We start from the raw sequence: 20,264 nt of genomic DNA on the forward strand, positions 1-20,264 counted from the left end.
TCTTATATTCCGGCAATTATAAAATTACGTATGGGAATTAATAATTTGTAGTATAATTGTAACAAATCTAAATTTGTGTTGCTGACTTTTTCTTAATTTTGATTCCCTTTCGGAGTTATTTGTTTGCTAAAATAAGCACAAAATTGGAACCATAATGTATGAACATCTTTTTAAAACTTAAAAAGGTATGATTTGCCATAGTTTCATATATATATATATATATATTTATTTATTTTCATATATAGAAAGGGTAAAGAATTTTTATTAAATTTTAAACTTTTCTTACAAATGTAAAATAATTGAGGCCTTGGATAGAAAAAGGACACATACGTGTATGTGCCTTTTCTATTACTATTATATATTGTGTTTACTTATTTTGCACAATATTTTCCTTATTATTAGAAGCTTTATTTTCTTCGTGCATTACTTCATAGTAATTGACAACGCTGTTTAGAACTGTCGATAGGTATATTTCCTTCCACAAAAGATTCGTTAAATTGCTATCTTCACTTTTATAACAAAAATGATGAATGTAATCCACCTTATTTGATACATCTGTTACCATGGTTAAGAATAACTGTTTCTCAAATTCTCTATAAATAAAAGAAACATAAATTTGAAACATAATTGTAAGGATACATCCTTTAACATTTTCTTCAACATCTCCATAGTGCCATCGTATCCTAGACAATTCTTTATATAAGTTATATTTTTTTCTATAAAAAAAGAAAATGGAGTTATTGATTGAAACGAACATTTCTTATATATTTCCATAGAGAGATTATAGTACAAACCTTCCTCGATCCAATAATTCTTGATCTTGTATATTTCGTTTAAGAGTTTTAAGTTTATTTCTTTTTAACTCTAACGTATGGTTCTCCTCCATAAATTTGTTTTTCTCAGCTTCTAACTCTGCCTATATAAAAAAATGTATTTTTTATATTTCAAACAAAGAAATATTATATTGAAAATAAAGAAGTTTACTATGCTATTTAAATGCTTGGCCAAATCATGCTCCTTATATTCTAATGTTTGTTTTTCAGATTGAAGACTTTCTTGCATGGAGGTTATTTTCGATGTTAATTCCTGGATTTTTACTTCATCTTCTACAAAAAAAAGGAAATTAACTTGTTTTAGTTTATGAACAATAAATCGAACACAGTGACACTGCGATTACCATTAATTACCGTTACAGTATTGTTCCTGTTCAGTTTTGACTCGATCCAGCAACATTAGTTTCTTTTCCAATAACTCTCTCAATTGCATATCCGAAACTTTCACATGTTTGTTCTTTAAAGCTAATATATCGTCCATTCTGTTTTTATTAATACATAGCATTTACAACAGACGTTTCAAATAATATAAGTTTGGAAACGAACTTTATTGTCTGTTACTTGTGTCTGGCTTTCTCCAGAGAATTTAAATTGTCACCACACATTGCTGCCAACACAACGAAGCCTCATAAAGTTATCGTTCTGTATGCATGGATGTACGTACGCGTAATATACAGGGTGTCCAAAAATTATGGTACTTCCGGGAAACGAAGGGTTCCTGAGATCATTTGAAGTAACTTTTTCCTTAACAAAAATGCAATCCGTCGCCGTTTTGTTATTAACGAAAAACAGCGAATAGCATGAAGCAGGTAGAGAAATCTGATTGGTTGATGCTTCACAGCTGAACAGTGCTGCCCCCACGGTTCTAGACAAAGAGAGGAAGTAGCGAGTGAGCAAGAGTACGATATTAGCACAACCACTAGTAAAACAAGTCACACCGACGACCAATGTAGCTTATCTCACTTTACCGTGCCTGCGTTCTCACTCTTTTTGCGCCTCCATATTGCCTGGTGCTCCATCTAAAATGGCGCGATATTCGACTTGCACTTTTCGCCCCATAAGATTCTCGACCACACAGTCTAGCGTATTTGCGAACGTCTTGAAACGGCGATCATTTCTACAATTATTAGATTTCGATGTTACTTTTTTTCAAATCTGTACGGCATGCGTATACATCAAGTCTTGAAATGAACATGTGATCACAGCTGAGACACTGTTCCAAAATCGAGGTAGGAGTGGTAGTCTCTTAGTGAAGGATCTAGAATCCAGGAATTGTGTGAGAGTAGAAAGAAGGGATTAAAAATAAAAAAAAGAATAAAAGCAAAAATATATCGGTGCTACAATCGATAAACGGAAGGAGAAAAAGATTGGACTTTTTGCATGCAAATTTATATATTCTTAAGATTATTTTGTATTACAAATGTTTGAATAGAGATCATTTTTACAAGTAGTATATTCTTTAATTGTGATATGTAATTTAGTGGACCCTTAAAATGTTTATTATAATAGTTCGCAAGTATAAAATCTCGCGACCATGATTTTATGTATATACGAGATACAATATGGGTACAACGGTACCAACTTTAAAGATTTAAGATTATGTAATTAATCTAATCTAGATTATAATGATTCTATGTGTTAATTTATCCTAATGCCCTTACCTCTCTACTAAAGATATTGTGTTTTTAAAACACAACAAAGAGTCAATAATGATCACTAGATCGCAATGATCTTTTAACATGTAAACAATGTAACCAAATATTTTAAAATTGGTGACGATATAAATATATGGATCTTCAGGAAGATGTCTTCTTAAATGTATTACATTTTTATCCAATATTTGCTAACACACATTGTGTTGTACAATATTGATTGAAATATTTTCATTACTAAGAGATGACAACAGCTGCTATCAAACAGATTCGTAGTTAAATGAATAATACTTCTTTGAATATAAAATGCAGGCCTGTAGCGTATTAATGTTACATAATAACAAGGACCTTACTTAAAACTTAAAATGTACACAAGTCCTTCAACTACTTATAATTTAACTTTTTCAAACATGCAACATCGTTGAAATCAAGACTATAATAAGAAAATAAAATCGAATAAGAAGCAATAAAAGGTCATAATATTAACTATAACAATTTTAACGTAGAAAGTTCTGTTCAGAATGAACAATTCAAAATTTAAAGATCTTTTGTCAATTGGAAGCTTATTATAAAGTGCTTATTTTCAACAGTCTTTTCTTCTTGTGTTTGAAATTCTCTTGATATTTCATGACCTAAATAGAAACAAAATAAAATAAATTTAAAATATTTAATTTCTTATTATAGTTTGCAACCATTAAATGGAAATCTGGAATAAGAGTCTCCGTTGCGTATATTTTAAATATAAAGTAGTCCCTTATTTAAGGTTTCCATTCGATTACAGTAAAATTATTTACCAAATGAAGAAGTCAGGCACTTGTATGATAAAATATTACATTGTAATATCATTTCTTCTTTCTTCTATTGGATCAATAGTCACGATTGTGCACATTTACATTTATTTGAGCAATTAAAATATTTGAACTCCGAGCTCGTTCTCGACCATCACGAGTATTTGAGTCAGATGTAGAAGCATTACCACTGCCATTATCATTATTATTGCTGTTGTTGTTGCTGTTGTTGTTGTTGTTGGCAGTACCATCTCCACTTGCATTAGAAGAGGATTCGTTTCTCTGAACTAAGGCTGCATTGGAACTATTTTCTATTTGTTCTATCCCATATTCTGTGATCTCTCCCTGTACTAATTGCCTGAAGATAAATATATAAACATTATAATAATTATATATAATTATTAATAAAAATATAAAATAATTATTAAATAATATAATATTAATATAATATTATTATTAAATAATAATAAATAATTATTAAAAATATTAGTGTTTCAGATAAAACTAATTAATTATATAGAGCAATAAAAAAATGTTCTTTTAACTTATTCAATATTTTACTTTAATATTGGAAATATTTATAGTAAGAAAATTATTTACTTACGCTGGAGCTAATGCATTGGAATTATCATTAACTGATGATCTTCGAAACGTGGAATGCAATTGTAACGCATTCATACCGTCATGATTGTTATTTAAATTATTTTCATAATTCGGATCGTTTGTGACATAACATGGGGGCTTGAATACGCTCGTATGCACCAGTCTATTTTTATCTTTCAAAATTTTGCTGAATGGCATGTGTAATAAACCCTTCTTACGGTTTATGAAGGGACCTGTAAAACATGTTTTGTATGAGGAAACATGTTAGGCATTCTATAGTCACTGTCGATGTAACATACATTATTTTATGTTACTTATTACCGCGTTATGAACTGCTCGCAGTTAATTCATCGTTCAAGTAGGTAGGTACAGTATACTGTAATAAAATATTTGTATTCTTCGTAAAAGAAAAAAATTAACCGTTTTGATTCACGGTTAGTAATGAAAACAAATATAAGATGTTAAGAAGTGAATAATTATGATAGACAAAGCAAACTACAGTGCTTGTAGTATTTAATTTATGCATTGCTGTCGATTTGTTGAACATTATCTTTTAATTAAAATTTAATAGAATTGATGAACCATTATATATATACGTATAAACATGAACAAACAGACAGCAAGCTATTCTACTATCTACCTACATATAAGTTGTAAAAAAGTAAACTATATCTTGCATTCTACCTTTATACAAGTGCTGCGCATGTGAAGTAAGACAAGTCGTGTAGTGTAACTGCGAAAAATATTTGCAGAAATATTGAAGAATACTCACTGCTTTCCGGAGGAGCACTTGGTTGCATAGTTTCAAGATCACCGCAAAGTTCAGAATTGTTGTTCTGACGCTTTCTACCTCCTATAAAATAATAAAGATCATGCTACCGCTGCACATTTTCATTAAATATATCGATTTATAATATTTAACATACGTCTTTTCCAGAATATTGCACATAATACAGTCATCACAATAAAGAAGATCACTGATACAACTGACCAACAAATAATCCCAGTATTATTTAATCTGTCACTGCCTGTAGAAATAAAATTAAAAAGAAAATTCATTATATGTTCATGTATTTTTTATATAATAGATCGATAACATTACTTTTTTCTTAATTACTTACCAGGGACAGTGTCAAGGGGGATTATTTTCTTGCATAGGTGAGCCAGTTCTCCCGTTCCAAGTTCTTCCGCGGTATAACTATGGTAATTACATCATAATTAGTAAACACAAACTAACCTCTCCTGTATCTTAAGCATAAATATCTGACGAAGTATCGTTGTTTACATGAAATATTAAAAAAATTACCCGGGCAGGCACGGTCCGCATTGCCGTGGATTTTGAGCAGGCTTTTTATTTTCTCGACGATTGTATCTGCTACATAAAGTATAATTCACGCATTGTCGCGATACTTCATAACAATACTGTTTCTCCGAACAGTCAGAGTCGTCAGCACACAATCCTTCCTCTATCGTACCCTAGAAAAAAAAGTTTTGGTATTAAAGCGAGTAGCATATTTATTCAAAATATATGAAAAATATTTTTAATTTTATTTAGTAATAAAATTGATGTTTCAGTTTCGGTTCAGATTTTAACACAAAATGCTTCCGCGCAAAATTCTTAAATATTCAAACTTTGAATCGGTAATTTCAATTTAAATTATTAAGCATTTTGATAATTTGTATATTTTATAAGCGAATTATTTAAAAAAAAATCAATCTCAATAGTATTAATTATATAATTAATACTATTGAGATTGATTATAATATTATTATAATAAATAATATAATAATAATAATATTATAATAAATAAAATTTTATAATTATATAATTATAAACTTTTATTTTGCGCGCATATATATAAAAGTTAGCTATTTTGTAACGTCAATGTTTATTAAAGATTTTAATCAATAAAGTTCCTCACAAGAGCAATCGAAAATATTTGCAATTTAAAAAGTACATAAGTATCAAGTTTTCAAATATACATATACTAGACTAGCAAGTTGATTCATTACATTTTTATAATTTTATAAATCGTGAAAAATCTCATTTTCAATATGTTAATTATACATATGCAATGAAAGAGCTGTTTGTAATAAACAACGTGGCTGCTTCTATCAATTATTTTGATAAGGAAATTGTTTATAAAACGTAATTATAGTACATTGATCCGAACGAAATGATCCAAGGTTCAAAAGCATGAGCAAGCGAATTTCGATGTCTCGAAGAGCCGCCATTTTGTGGAACGCGGTCGTCCGCCATTCGAGTACAAATCCCGATCCCGATCATAAAATAGTTACTACTTATAATAGCAAAAATTAATTTCAATGGTCGTTATTTTAACCGTTATAAACGTTCATCTATCCTGCGCATAAATTATTCTTTCTAATTAACAGGAAAATATTCGTCAATTATCGATACACGGTCAATAGCACAGCGAATAATTACCCGCTGAATTTTTTTTTTTTTTTTTTTTTCATAAACTGCAAAAATTATCTTTATTTTATACGCGCAATATATTCTTAATTTCACATCTAATTATGTACACCGCGATTATTATGTCTACATGAACGTAACACAGGCTTTTGTACTTTTCAAATTAAATCGCTAAGAAATATTATTTTTCATCGTATATTTAATTGTTGTTAAATCTATCCTTCAAATTAATCCACAATTTCATATTACATATTATTATTATTCCTCGGGGTTTCTGTTGACATGTAAAAACAGTTCGTAGTAACCACGTGTGACTCAACTACGACGTAAACAAAAATACCACAAAAAGAACAGTGATTCGCCATCTGTCACCGAGCGTACAAGTAACAGCGCACAAAGTATAGAAATAAAATAGATTTACGGAACAGAGTTAAAATGATTAAAATCTGGAAAAATCGAAAACTCTAATTGGCCACGATTCGCTCTCGTATCTGTTTCCATGAGGATGCATATGAAATCTCCTGGTACGGTTGCTGTATGAGTCATCGCAGTGCGACCGCGGGATACCGGGCGATGCGGAGAGCTACCGGAGAATACATTCCGGTTTCTGAATCAAGAGCACCGTTTGATACTTGCTAAAATGGTGCGCATTACACTATTCGAATACCTTAAACCTTTGTTTATCGCATTATCCTAACGAAAATATGAAAAACCACGCGGCACGTTATCGTTAATCACAGTGCTGATATCCAGCATGAAAAATTACGTTTCCTCGTATCCGACAGCACATTATAAATAAAATGCTTTTATTCATATCGATTTCACGGAGAAAATCGGTTTTCAAAATTTTCATGAGAAATGATGAAATCCCCCTGGAAGAGTAAGAGAGAGGGGGGGAAACGGAGGATGGAGAACGAAGATCAAGAACCCCGACAAATTAACTAGAATATGATATATATCCCGCAATGGAAGTATATAACTATTAAAACGCGTGCAATATGCTTTCAGCGATCTTTATTTCATAGTTATTTTTTCAGGGACGTATAGATCGTACTTAATGTTTCAGTTCAATACCTCTTCAATGAGGTCATGAATCTGTACACATATGTGTTCGCATCAACGAAATATCTATTGTTAATTTATTTCAACGAAGCAGTATAGAATCATTGTATCAAATTATTTGAAATTTTTTAGAAGAAATATACGCAAACTCAAAGTTAGGAATGAAGTTTCGTTTGCGACGTAAATCCATATAGATATGTACTTCTTAAGATTTTTGCGGTACACTCACCATTGGAAGAGAGAATTCGGCTGTAAAGGGCCTCCAAATGTGTTTCACAGTTGTGATCGCATATGCGTAATAATTGACTGTGCAAATCTCTCGGTTTCATTAAAACACACTTTCTTGATACGTCAACCCCTTTTCGTGCGGGTCTAGGTCTACTATGGACGCTGGTTCATTCCATACTGAAGCGTGTCTGAACCTGTCGCGAAGACAGGTGATAGGAGAAGGGGGTGGTGGCGGAGTGGGGGAGTCTCGAATCTCGGTACGCGCGAGTAGTGTAAGTACGTACGTATTATACAATTGTGTTCAGTGTGTTGGTTGCGCTATTGTCAGCCCTTGGTCCACCGTAAACCAAAATTCTGCGTAGATAATGTTCCTTGCCTCTATTTAATTCTTAACTTACGTTCATCTAAAAATTAAGTTGACAGTCCTTTCACCACACTGTCAGCATAGTAACAACGAAATACAACGTAAAGGGTCGGATTTTATTTGTAGATAGCATTCGCAACATTCTGTTTATAAACAAATTTACGTTGCTGAACATTAATCGTTAATTAAAAAATATTAATTGTTACGTAAATTGCACACATAAAAATATATTGCAATTGAATATGGGTGCGGCATAGCACACGTATACAGTACACGCGTTACTTTATCAAAATGTTTATGAAAAGTTTAATTCTATACTTTATTTACATGTGCAGATAAGACACAATCGTGCGCGGCGGTATTATCGACACTGTTCGAGACTGTAATTATGATAGCTAGTAACCGCACGCGTGACGTATTGACACTGACACACTGACTTTCCGCAATCAAATTTGCGGATCGCAACAAAGGACACATTTTACCTCCCACGTAACCAGATTATGTTGTGTATAGTTATGATATTCGCTTACTATCTTATACCTTCTCTATGTCTTATTGCTTTTGTATTCTTATTATCGAATCAGTTAACACGTGATGGTTGCCGAGGGTCATTGGGCGACCGGGGTGATTCATATTTCGTACTACCATTATAGAGGTCACAAAGGACCGATACTATATGAAATTAAAATAAAAAAAATCTTTAATTTTTACATTTTCTATCATATCGATATTAACCCTTATCACTCCAACTGGCGGTAATGCTGCCAGGCTTAAGCCAGCCCAGTTCTGTTCCATAAAATTCTTGAAGTGATAAAGGTTAATATTATACGTTTCGTGGAATTGAACTGTAAATTTACAAAGGGTAAAAATAACTTGAAGACGAGATTTAATGAAGTAAAAAACATAATGTGTATTTCTTGATTTAGTATATATGTACATACACTGATAAAATGTGAACATTCTTATTTCTATTAATTTACCATACAATAACGAGCCATAACGTAATACTTAAAGTATTAAACACAATTATAGACGTTCTTAGAATATCATAGTAAATCGGTTTTTAAATTACGTCTAGTAAAAGCTAATGTCTATAACTTTTTCTTTTATTTTGCAACGATAACCTTGGAACAAAAAATTTTAAATTCGTACTGCATTTTATTTCTGTTTTCATCTTATTTCTTTTATATTTAAACTGTTACTAATAATAGAAGATTAATTAGTTTCATTTAATTAGCTTAAACTTTAGAAAACAAATTACATTCTTTTTTTTTTTACTCTTGTCGAATTTGTAGTAACATATTATAAATTAATCTCAACTGTTCTTCAGTGCAAATATTTATGCATACGATGCCTGCAATGATCATTAACTTTATTCCCACAGAAGTTTAACATTATCACATGCGACTTCTTTCCAACTTGTGAGATCTTTTTTTCTTGTCGAAGGGAAATCGATTAGTGTATGTTGTACAAAAGGCTAACCATATCTTTCAATGTTTCGTCTTTGATATATCCAAATATATGTATTTTCTTTCCATTTTATTCTTCTTTCCAGGTACTACTTCATTCTTCGTGTTACAACTGCATTAGTTCACACAAAATGTTCCAATCAACAGACATTCACATTACTTCCATACTATTATGCGTGCTTTCTGTGAAGCCCAACGTGGATGTTGGTGCATCCTGCGATGTTTCTTCTAACGATTGAGCATCTATTCCTTCCGGTACATTGTTCGTCGTCGTACTTGTACCGTCATCCCAATTAATCTTGAATCTAGTAACACGTGGTTTGTCTCCTAAGATGTTCCGCTGTACTTTGTCGAACTGTGGTTGTGGTGGTGGATTTTCTCTAAGTTCTGCATCTGTGTATTCATTGTTTATGAAGTAGCCGACGCGCACAAATTCGTGTCCCCTGTACGAACAAGTTAACAACACAACCGTAACCCCCAAAGCATCGTTGACCGGTATTCTGCTGACGTCCGGAGGATCGGCCTAAAATAAAATTATTGAATTAAACGTATATTCAAATACCTAGTTCAGCATAAATCTTTACTGTCAACTGCAGATACTACGATATCTTTCGAGTCGGACCAATTTAATGCTTAATTTAATTCTTGCTGCTAGTGTCGTTAATTTACCTGAAATACAAACATATGTCTTCCCTCAGGGATTGGACCAACGTATATCGTGTCTAAAACCTGGTCGAATTCCTCGGATTCAGCGCTGCCGACATAGATCATCTTCCATTCCAAATCTGCAATTACTTTATTATATTAGTAACCATACGAAATTATGTATATTAATAATACAACTAATCGGAGGTATTGATTTCGCGTATTAAAACCTACTTAACTAAACATAATTAAGACCCTCCAGAAAGTTTAAAACTAAAAAAAATAATATATTAACGTGTCCTTGGAGGGTATACTACTGGACCGCTTAAACTAACCTAGTATAACGTTCAAAGCACGAAGAAACGTTATTATTTCAATTATTACAGATGCAAGCGTATCTTTCTACTTATAAATAGAAATAACACTTATAAATAGTACCTTCTTTCAGTTCTTCGATGCATTCAAACGTTACTTCAAATTGGAACGGGTTTAAAAACGGCGAAGGATTGTCGAGAACAGCTACATTCGCTAGCTGAACTTTGGCCATCGTTGTTGTTGTTTAACTAAAATTTTCACCGAATGATCCGTACTTAACAATGATTGAATGAATAAATCGTTTCACGTGCCGTAACCCTTGGAGCCGTGTTTCCGAATTAAACTGATATGAAGCGAACGATCTCGAATCAAAAGGTAAGCATTCTAACGCTTGGCACAGGTCGCTTTGGCGGGAACAGAACCGAAAGACATTTCCGGTATTTCGGCCGTTGCTTTCGTGCAAACACAACAAATCAAGAATCGCACTCGTGAACTTGGCGGGACATTTAACTAATGTTTGAGAAATCCTAAACGTAGTTCTCTTAACCGCGTTAATAATCGTTTCAAACGGTAAATAACAAGTTATTTTCACGATCTTCCAAAATTTTGTCGAATACGCTTAACCTGTCTAACTAAATACTCCGGTAGAAGTCAATTTATTTGCTACCAACTACGATAAATCGCGTGATTTTGAAAAATAGAAAAGGAAGTAAAATTAAACGGATCGTTTCATTCGAATAACGTTTTCATTGAATCCAATGGTGTATAAATTGGGATAAATTGCTTGTCCCTGCTTGGCTCGATCCTCCTTAAGGACTGCTTACAATAAAGGAAACTGCAATTGATAGAAACTAGAAATGCTCGGAAGTAAGTTCTTTCGATATATCGTCAACGAAACTTGTTCAATTGCGCAAACGTTGTTTCATTGGTTATAAAGATTACAAGCTTAAATTCGTTTATATTTGCATTTCGATATCGCGAGAAATGGACTAAAAATATTCGTAACCGAAGATCGCTACCAAGGTCATGACACGACCGATCGTCGATACCGAATGATTTTACCGGAAATATCTTAAAAATCGGGGGGGTTTTCTTACGCCCTCTACATAAGTAAATTCTTACCAGCGAACTGTCGGTAACGTTGGTGATCGTACGTCGGTACGTAAAACGGTAGACGTTACAGCTCGGTTATTCTATCGATAGACGGCGGCAGCATGAATATATCTTCGACGGTTCTAGTGCGAAAAATACCCTACTACGTAAATTCCGAATGACCCATAATTCGCCGCCGAGAAGATCCAAGTGACTTCTGTTAAATATCGTGTACAAACAAAAACCGGTGTATTAAACGCGTACAGGTACCGGGGGTCACGACCTTCGTTTTCCGTACACATTTCTCCGGGAGCATTCGGGCTTTGACACACAGTCTCTCGTGCGTCCTTTCCCTTAGACGTCGCGAATCCTTGTTATTCGAGGGTGAGTTCGGCCATGTTGTTGAGTTCGACGACCGGACAAGATATATATTCGTAATTCGTATCGTAACGTTCGTGTTTCTGGTGCGGCCAGTCCCCGGCGAACGATGCAGCACTGAAACGATATGCGGTTTGCCGAAAAGAGGTGAGTTCACGTTATCCACTTTCCTCGCCGACGCGAATCTTCGTCGCCGCCGTGCTCGTCGTCTCTCGCACGACCGTCCGTCCGTCTTTCGCGTTCCACAATAAACATAGATTAAGGTCGATACGCTTGACCGTGTCATGTACGCACGGATATAAAGGTTATAATTACTTACGGTTTAAATGTTTCATAGGATCTCGATCAGAGACGCCGGAGAGAAAATTCGTATATCGATTATATCGCGACGATCGGTTCTCGCACGGTTCCGTTGGGTTACGAACCGATTCGAATGGCCGGGCGGCAGAATCAAACGGTTTGCGCCCGAGAAACTTGTTTGCGCGGAGCACGGGCTCGCGAGCCGCGTGTTTATTTCATTATTTATTCGAGCGTACCGCAATCACGGCGCATATATTTATAATTAATATAATAATATATTTATATAATTAAAATTATATTATATTATATATTTTATTAATATTATATTTTATTATATTATATTATATATTATATTAATATTATATTATTATATGATATAATAATATATTTATATAATCAATATAATAATATATTTCGAATGCGAAGCGTTCAGAATTTAAATGTGGATTGTCGCCAGACCAAGGTGAACCGAACGTTTATTTGATCTTCGAACTTCCAATACACTTCCTGAGAATACTATAAGGCACTTACATAGGAGCCGTATCAATTTATGTTGTGAAGAATAATTTATACTTATTATGTATACGTATAGTGTTATTGTTTATACCATAAGAAGTTATTACAGAAATAATTTACAAAATAAATATAAGAATAAAAATTATAACAATGAAGTTGATCACACACTGGAAATATCTATTGTATATAACTATAAGATTGTAAAATAATTATAAGACATGCAATGTTTTATTTTTTTTTACAAAAACTGAATGCAAATTAACTTATCGTTAATATTCTCTACAGGACTCTTAACGGTACTTTCAATAGAGATCGATGATCATTTTTCATTGCCTTATTCCAAACGTTTATTTGAATTTCTAACCTCTAGTAGGCGTTACGCACAATCCATTCTTGGATTGCGAGATATTTTTGGGACACCCTGTAGACAATTTTGGAAGAGGAGATACGATTATTCCAGCCTTGCAGCTCGTTTTCATAGTTCTTGACAATCGATAACCATAAGAAACAAGCCACAAGGCTCGAACAATCGTATCTCCTCTTTCAAAATTGCCCATTTTTTTTTTGCAAAATCTGAGCGTCAGTTAGGGAGACATTACTGTAATTGGAACTTCTCATCTGAAAGACTCCCTTAAGAGCGTAGAATCATTACAGAAGAATCGAAACTTCAAAGCAGTCAACATAATCAGTATAAATAAGTATAAGAATAAGACTAAGTATAATAAATCAAAATAATAGAAAATTTCGGATTGCGAGATATTTTTGGGACACCCTGTATAATGCAGAAATATTTCGAAGTTCGGCCAGTCGTTTAACTTCGCCCAGGACGGACAGATTTTCTACGTACAGTAAAATGTCTCTCTAATTGACGCTCAGATTGTCCACAAAAATGGACAATTCGAGAAAGAGGGGATACGATTATTCGAGCCTTGCAGCTCCTTTTTATAATCATGGACAATTTATAACTATAAAAATAAACCGCAAGGCTCGAATTCGCAACGCTCCTCTTCCCAAATTGTCCATTTTTGTGGACAATCTAAGCGTCAATAAGGGAGACATTGCTGTACAGTAATATTATTATTAGAGTACAATATCTCCCTAATTGACGCTCAGCTTGGGAAACAAAAATGGACAATTCGGGAAGAGGGGATACGATTATTCGAGCCTCGCGGCTCGTTTTTATAATTGTGGCCACTTTATAACTATAAAAATAAACCGCAAGACTCGAATTCGCAACGCTCCTCTTCCCAAATAGTCCATTTTTGTGGACAATCTATGCGGCAATAAGGGAGACATTACTGTACAGTAATATTATTATTAGAGTACAATATCTCCCTAATTGACGCTCAGCTTGGGAAACAAAAATGGACAATTCGGGAAGAGGGGATACGATTATTCGAGCCTTGCAGCTCCTTTTTATAATCATGGACAATTTATAACTATAAAAATAAACCGCAAGGCTCGAATTCGCAACGCTCCTCTTCCCAAATAGTCCATTTTTGTGGACAATCTAAGCGTCAATAAGTGAGACATTACTGTACAGTAATATTATTATTAGAGTACAATATCTCCCTAATTGACGCTCAGCTTGGGAAACAAAAATGGACAATTCGGGAAGAGGGGATACGATTATTCGAGCCTCGCGGCTCGTTTTTATAATTGTGGACAATTTATAACTATAAAAATAAACCGCAGGACTCGAATTCGCAACGCTCCTCTTCCCAAATAGTCCATTTTTGTGGACATTCTATGCGTCAATAAGGGAGACATTACTGTACAGTAATATTATTATTAGAGTACAATATCTCCCTAATTGACGCTCAGCTTGGGAAACAAAAATGGACAATTCGGGAAGAGGGGATACGATTATACGAGCCTTGCAGCTCGTTTTTACAATTGTGGACAATTTATAACTATAAAAATAAACCGCAAGGTTCGAATAATCGTATCTCCTCTTCCCAAATTGTCCATTTTTCTGCAGAATCTGAGTTAGGGAGACATTACTGTATACGTTCACGGTGCTCGTTCACGCGGTAGCCGTGTATTTAAATGTTTCGTGCGCACACTTTTTCTCGCATTATGGAGCGCCTAGCACAAGGCAGGTGGTAAAACACGTGGCATGCGTAGAGAGAACATGCACCGGTCCCCGTGTTTTTCTTTCCTCGTCTTTTTTCGTCTTTCGGTCACCGGCGTACACCATTCTCTTTTCAGCCGCCGCGATTTCCTCTCGCTCGCGCATATGTTATATACCTTCTGTGTTCATATTACACGGCGCGCAGCCAGAAAGAAAGCGCGTTGCACCCGTAGGTAGGTAGGTTCTCACCCTAGAACGCAATTTACATCGGTGCCACACGAAAGAGAATAGACGCGATCTTTTTCACTCGTCCTCGGCTATTCACGCGCGTCTCGTTACAGTTCCTGAATTCACTATAAACAATGCCGCGAGGTTATTAACCCTGGCGCGCTGTATTTTGCGACGGCGAAATGTCATTTCGACGTTCCGTTTCGTTGTCCCGCGTTTCGAACGCGCAAAAAGCTGCTCCAAAATATTTACTAAAACACCTTCTCGGCTGGCCGGTGTGTGTCTGTTTCCATCGGAACGATCGCGAAAACCCCCTTCGTCCCGCGTTCGTCGCAACCTTCGACTGCTTCGAAGTCCGCCCGAAATTTTGTTTAAACCGTTAACCCTTTGCGCTCGAGTGGCGACTCTGAGGCGCCGCTAAAAATTGCTATACTATTTTTCAAAATGATTGCAATAGTATCAGACTCGTTTATTTCTAAAAGACTGTTAACCCTTTGCACTCGAGTGGTGACTCTGAGGCGCCACTAAAAATTGCTATACTATTTTTCAAAATGATTGCAATAGTATCAGACTCGTTTATTTCTAAAAGACTGTTAACCCTTTGCGCTCGAGTGGCGACTCTGAGGCGCCGCTAAAAATTGCTATACTATTTTTCAAAATGATTGCAATAGTATCAGACTCGTTTATTTCTAAAAGACTGTTAACCCTTTGCGCTCGAGTGGCGACTCTGAGGCGCCGCTAAAAATTGCTATACTATTTTTCAAAATGATTGCAATAGTATCAGACTTGATTATATCTAAAATACTGTAAACCCTTTGCACTCGAGTGGCGACTCTGAGGCGCCGCTAAAAATTGCTATACTATTTTTCAAAATAATTGCAATAGTATCAGACTCGTTTATTTCTAAAAGACTGTTAACCCTTTGCACTCGGTGGCGACTCTGAGGCGCCGCTAAAAATTGCTATACTATTTTTCAAAATAATTGCAATAGTATCAGACTCGTTTATTTCTAAAAGACTGTTAACCCTTTGCACTCGGTGGCGACTCTGAGGCGCCGCTAAAAATTGCTATACTATTTTTCAAAATGATTGCAATAGTATCAGACTTGATTATATCTAAAATACTGTTAACCCTTTGCACTCGAGTGGTGACTCTGAGGCGCCACTAAAAATTGCTATACTATTTTTCAAAATAATTGCAATAGTATCAGACTCGTTTATTTCTAAAAGACTGTTAACCCTTTGCACTCGGTAGCGACTCTGAGGCGCCGCTAAAAATTGCTATACTATTTTTCAAAATGATTGTAATAGAATCAGACTCGTTTATTTCTAAAAGACTGTTAACCCTTTGCACTCGAGTGATGACTCTGAGGCACCATTAAAAAATTGTTATATCACGTTCCAAGATAATTTTTACATTATAAAAGTCTAGACGTAAAAAAATTGTTAAAAGTCTAACTGTTGTACGAGTCGCAAGACTATAAATTTCATATGCATAAAATGCCCTTTGTCGCATAAAATGGAAATACCATAAGTCAGAAAAATTAATTTAAACCTACAGTTAAAATGGCTTCGAGTGCAAAGGGTTAGAATTGCAAGTTTCGTACTTGCCAATAGGCTTTCGGATGCATAAATCGCGATAAATCATATAAAATAAAACACCGTGAATCAAAAAAATATGTTTAAAATATAATTAAAATAGCTTCGAGTGCAAAGGGTTAATTTCATGGATCGAAGTGCATTTTATGCATATGAAATTTATAGTCTTGCGACACGTAGTGTCACAGTTAGACTTTTAACAATTTCTTTTACGTCTAGACTTTTATAATATAAAAATTATCTTGAAACGTGATACAACAATTTTTTTTAATGAGTCACCGCTCGAGTGCAAAGGGTTAATTTTATGGATCGAAGGAACGGAGAATGTGTTTGTTCGCGAGAGAGAACCGCACAGTTCTCTCTACTTTTCGTACGCCACAAAACGTGGCGGTCCTTCGCGCAGAATTTTCGTGGCCGGCCGCTATCCGCGTCGCCATAGTTTTTTGCACCGATATCGTCTTTCTTATCCGCGGATCCGGTAACCCAGAAAGGTATAAGGTAACGCGGCTGGCGAACTCTTCTCGAAGGGTCAGCTTTCTCTTTCCGAAAGAAAATATTCGAGAGAAACAATCGAGCATGGTCTGCTCATGCAGGCGCCACGCTCCCCGCAAGGAAACCGTAACAGAATACACGTCGCGTTCTGCTATTATGTACATCTTGAGTATATGGGGGTGCACACCTACCATCTTTTTTTCTTTTCTCACCGGAAGACCCCTACGATCTCTCGTTCTCCGCCGTTTGAATAATTCATCGTTTCCTCTGTGAAACGTATCGGGAACATTGAATTCAACGCAGCAAGTTGCGATTGTCGATATATACCAACGATATCTTTGGGAAAAATTATTGAAAATTATTATTTCATATTTTCGCTTCAAAATATCGTAACATCGGGAAATATCGTTAGATTTCTCATTATTTGTTATTTTTATAAAAATAACAAATAATGTTGTGTGTAATGTAATGATCTTGTTATTTTTATAAAAATAACAAGATCGAATTTATGTCGATATACCAACGATATCTTTGAGAAGAACTATTAAAAATTATTATTTCATATTTTCGATTCGAAATATCGTAAAATCAGGAAATATCGTTAGATTTCTCATTACCATTAAATTTATCGGACGCTAAAGACGTCTGACGCTTGTTATTTTCATAAAAATAATAAGATCGAATTTATGACGATATACCAACGATATCTTTGAGAAGAATTATTATAAATTATTATTTCATATTTTCGCTTCGAAATATCGTAAAATCGGGAAATATTGTTAGATTTTTAATTACTATTAAATTTATCGAACACTAAAGACGTCTGACGCTTGTTATTTTTATAAAAATAATAGGATCGAATTTATGACGATATACCAACGATCTCTTTGAGAAGAATTATTATAAATTATTATTTCATATTTTCGCTTCGAAATATCGTAAAATCGTGAAATATCGTTAGATTTCTCATTACCATTAAATCAATGGAACGCTAAAGACGTCTGAAACTTGTTATTTTTATAAAAATAACAAGATCGAATTTATGTCGATGTACCAACGATATCTTTGAGAAGAATTATTATAAATTATTATTTCATATTTTCGTTTCGAAATATCGTAAAATCGGAAAATATTGTAAGATTTCTCATTATCATTAGATCTATCGGACGCTAAAGACGTCTGACGCTTGTTATTTTTATAGAAATAATAAGATCGAATTTATGACGATATACCAACAATTTCTTTGAGAAGAATTATTAAAAATTATTATTTCATATTTTCGCTTCGAAATATCGTAAAATCGGGAAATATTGTAAGATTTCTCATTATCATTAGATCTATCGGACGCTAAAGACGTCTGACGCTTGTTATTTTTATAGAAATAACAAGATCGAATTTATGACGATATACCAACAATTTCTTTGAGAAGAATTATTAAAAATTATTATTTCATATTTTCGCTTCGAAATATCGTAAAATCGGGAAATATTGTAAGATTTCTCATTATCATTAGATCTATCGGACGCTAAAGACGTCTGACGCTTGTTATTTTTATAGAAATAATAAGATCGAATTTATGACGATATACCAACAATTTCTTTGAGAAGAATTATTAAAAATTATTATTTCATATTTTCGCTTCGAAATATCGTAAAATCGGGAAATATTGTAAGATTTCTCATTATCATTAGATCTATCGGACGCTAAAGACGTCTGACGCTTGTTATTTTTATAGAAATAACAAGATCGAATTTATGACGATATACCAACAATTTCTTTGAGAAGAATTATTAAAAATTATTATTTCATATTTTCGCTTCGAAATATCGTAAAATCGGGAAATATTGTAAGATTTCTCATTATCATTAGATCTATCGGACGCTAAAGACGTCTGACGCTTGTTATTTTTATAGAAATAATAAGATCGAATTTATGACGATATACCAACAATTTCTTTGAGAAGAATTATTAAAAATTATTATTTCATATTTTCGCTTCGAAATATCGTAAAATCGGGAAATATTGTAAGATTTCTCATTATCATTAGATCTATCGGACGCTAAAGACGTCTGACGCTTGTTATTTTTATAGAAATAATAAGATCGAATTTATGACGATATACCAACAATTTCTTTGAGAAGAATTATTAAAAATTATTATTTCATATTTTCGATTCGAAATATCGTAAAATCAGGAAATATCGTTAGATTTTTCATTACCATTGAATTTATCGAACACTAAAGACGTCCGACACATGCTATTTTTATAAAAACAACAAGATCGATTTTATGTCGACATCTCGTCGTTTTAATTACGACGTGCGATCGAATTAAGAAACTTACTCGTCCGATTCCTCTTTGTAACAACTTTTTCAAACAAAACATACACATGGAAACGGTCATGAATAAATAAAAAAATATCCCGGACTATGGAGTAAATTGCGTGACGGGGCAATCCAGATTATACATACGAATTCCTGTGGGGACCGTTTAGCAGCGACGTTTGTTCCACCGGGGACAGGCCATATCAGTACTTGAATGTTTAACGGGCGCCGGCGTATCTGGCCTGGAAAGCTACGATTAACCGCTGCCGCGTTCTCGCAAACTGGATCCGCTCTGCCTACCTAACATCAGCCAGCGCGCACCATTTCCTTATATTTGCTTTGCAGTAAAAGCAAAGCAGCCCGGAACGGCCATAAAGCCTACCGATAAATTCCTTCCTTGACAAGTCGTTCTCGGAAAGTCCCGTACTTCACGCTACCCAAAAAAAGCGTTCACAATTATTAACACTTTCGGGCTGAAAGTGTTAAACGCCTGCCCTAGAACAGCCAACAAATTTCGTTCTACGGACGCAGATATTCTTTACCCGCGGATCACGCTCTATCTCCTGTTATTTTTACTATTATTTTTATTGTTGTTCTCTCCGAGCTACAGTAATGTCTCCCTTACTGACGCTCAGATTGTCCACTAAATTTATGGATAATTTAGGGAGAGGAGATTCGATTATTCGAGCCTTGCGGCTCGTTTTTACGATTGTGGACAATTTATAACTATAAAAATAAACCGCATGTCTCGAATTCGCAACGCTCCTCTTCCCAAATTGTCCATTTTTGTGGACAATCCAAGCGTCAATAAGGGAGACATTACTGTACAGTAATATTATTATTAGAGTACAATATCTCCCTAGTTGACGC

The 20,264-nt window shown here is 34.3% G+C and overlaps 3 protein-coding genes across 4 annotated transcripts in view; 1 reads left to right on the plus strand and 2 right to left on the minus strand.

Annotated features, from left to right (window-relative positions):
* Positions 1–242: 242 nt before the first annotated feature.
* On the minus strand, positions 243–10,839 carry LOC117228600 (uncharacterized). The gene is made up of 9 exons (XM_076528575.1): positions 10,517–10,839; positions 10,103–10,218; positions 9,594–9,956; positions 2,495–2,676; positions 1,188–1,339; positions 985–1,106; positions 795–916; positions 640–716; positions 243–555 (listed from the first exon to the last, which is right to left on the minus strand). The coding sequence occupies exons 1-9, from the start codon at positions 10,623–10,625 to the stop codon at positions 368–370; spliced, it is 1,431 nt and encodes a 476-aa protein (XP_076384690.1). The 5' UTR covers positions 10,626–10,839; the 3' UTR covers positions 243–367.
* On the minus strand, positions 2,207–8,329 carry LOC117228599 (uncharacterized). 2 transcript variants are annotated; one of them, XR_013033032.1, is made up of 8 exons: positions 7,602–8,328; positions 5,183–5,352; positions 4,998–5,074; positions 4,803–4,904; positions 4,649–4,729; positions 3,878–4,109; positions 3,280–3,631; positions 2,207–3,117 (listed from the first exon to the last, which is right to left on the minus strand). XR_013033032.1 is itself a non-coding variant. In XM_076520487.1 (7 exons), exons 1-7 carry the CDS (start codon positions 7,602–7,604, stop codon positions 3,352–3,354), a joined length of 945 nt encoding a protein of 314 aa, XP_076376602.1. In that variant the 5' UTR covers positions 7,605–8,329; the 3' UTR covers positions 2,207–3,351. The 2 variants fall into 2 exon arrangements, 1 of the variants encoding a protein (XP_076376602.1); XM_076520487.1 differs by having other exon boundaries at positions 2,207–3,631; positions 7,602–8,329.
* Positions 10,840–11,659: 820 nt separating the features above from the next.
* Positions 11,660–20,264, plus strand: part of Myb (proto-oncogene like protein Myb) — a 116,655-nt gene continuing 108,050 nt past the window's right edge. The window contains exon 1 of the mRNA XM_033484437.2: positions 11,660–12,010. Coding sequence (XP_033340328.1) covers positions 11,991–12,010 — 20 coding nt within the window. The 5' untranslated portion in view covers positions 11,660–11,990. The remainder of the gene's footprint in view (positions 12,011–20,264) is intronic.

Source organism: Megalopta genalis, chromosome 1 (assembly GCF_051020955.1).
Source record: "Megalopta genalis isolate 19385.01 chromosome 1, iyMegGena1_principal, whole genome shotgun sequence".
Lineage (NCBI taxonomy): Eukaryota > Metazoa > Arthropoda > Insecta > Hymenoptera > Halictidae > Megalopta > Megalopta genalis.

What these genes read in the sequence shown, in the direction of transcription:
- LOC117228599 (XM_076520487.1), bottom strand. An exon ending in AAGTGCTCCTCCGGAAAGCA is followed by an intron (nt 4,110 to 4,648) that starts GTGAGTATTCTT and finishes CATGTTTTACAG; the next exon opens with GTCCCTTCATAAACCGTAAG. An exon ending in TCCAATGCATTAGCTCCAGC is followed by an intron (nt 3,632 to 3,877) that starts GTAAGTAAATAA and finishes ATTTATCTTCAG; the next exon opens with GCAATTAGTACAGGGAGAGA.
- LOC117228600 (XM_076528575.1), bottom strand. Translation starts at nt 10,625, where the DNA reads ATGGCCAAAGTTCAGCTAGCGAATGTAGCTGTTCTCGACAATCCTTCG. An exon ending in ACAGGAACAATACTGTAACG is followed by an intron (nt 1,107 to 1,187) that starts GTAATTAATGGT and finishes TTTTTTTTGTAG; the next exon opens with AAGATGAAGTAAAAATCCAG. An exon ending in TGAAGAAAATGTTAAAGGAT is followed by an intron (nt 556 to 639) that starts GTATCCTTACAA and finishes CCATGGTAACAG; the next exon opens with ATGTATCAAATAAGGTGGAT.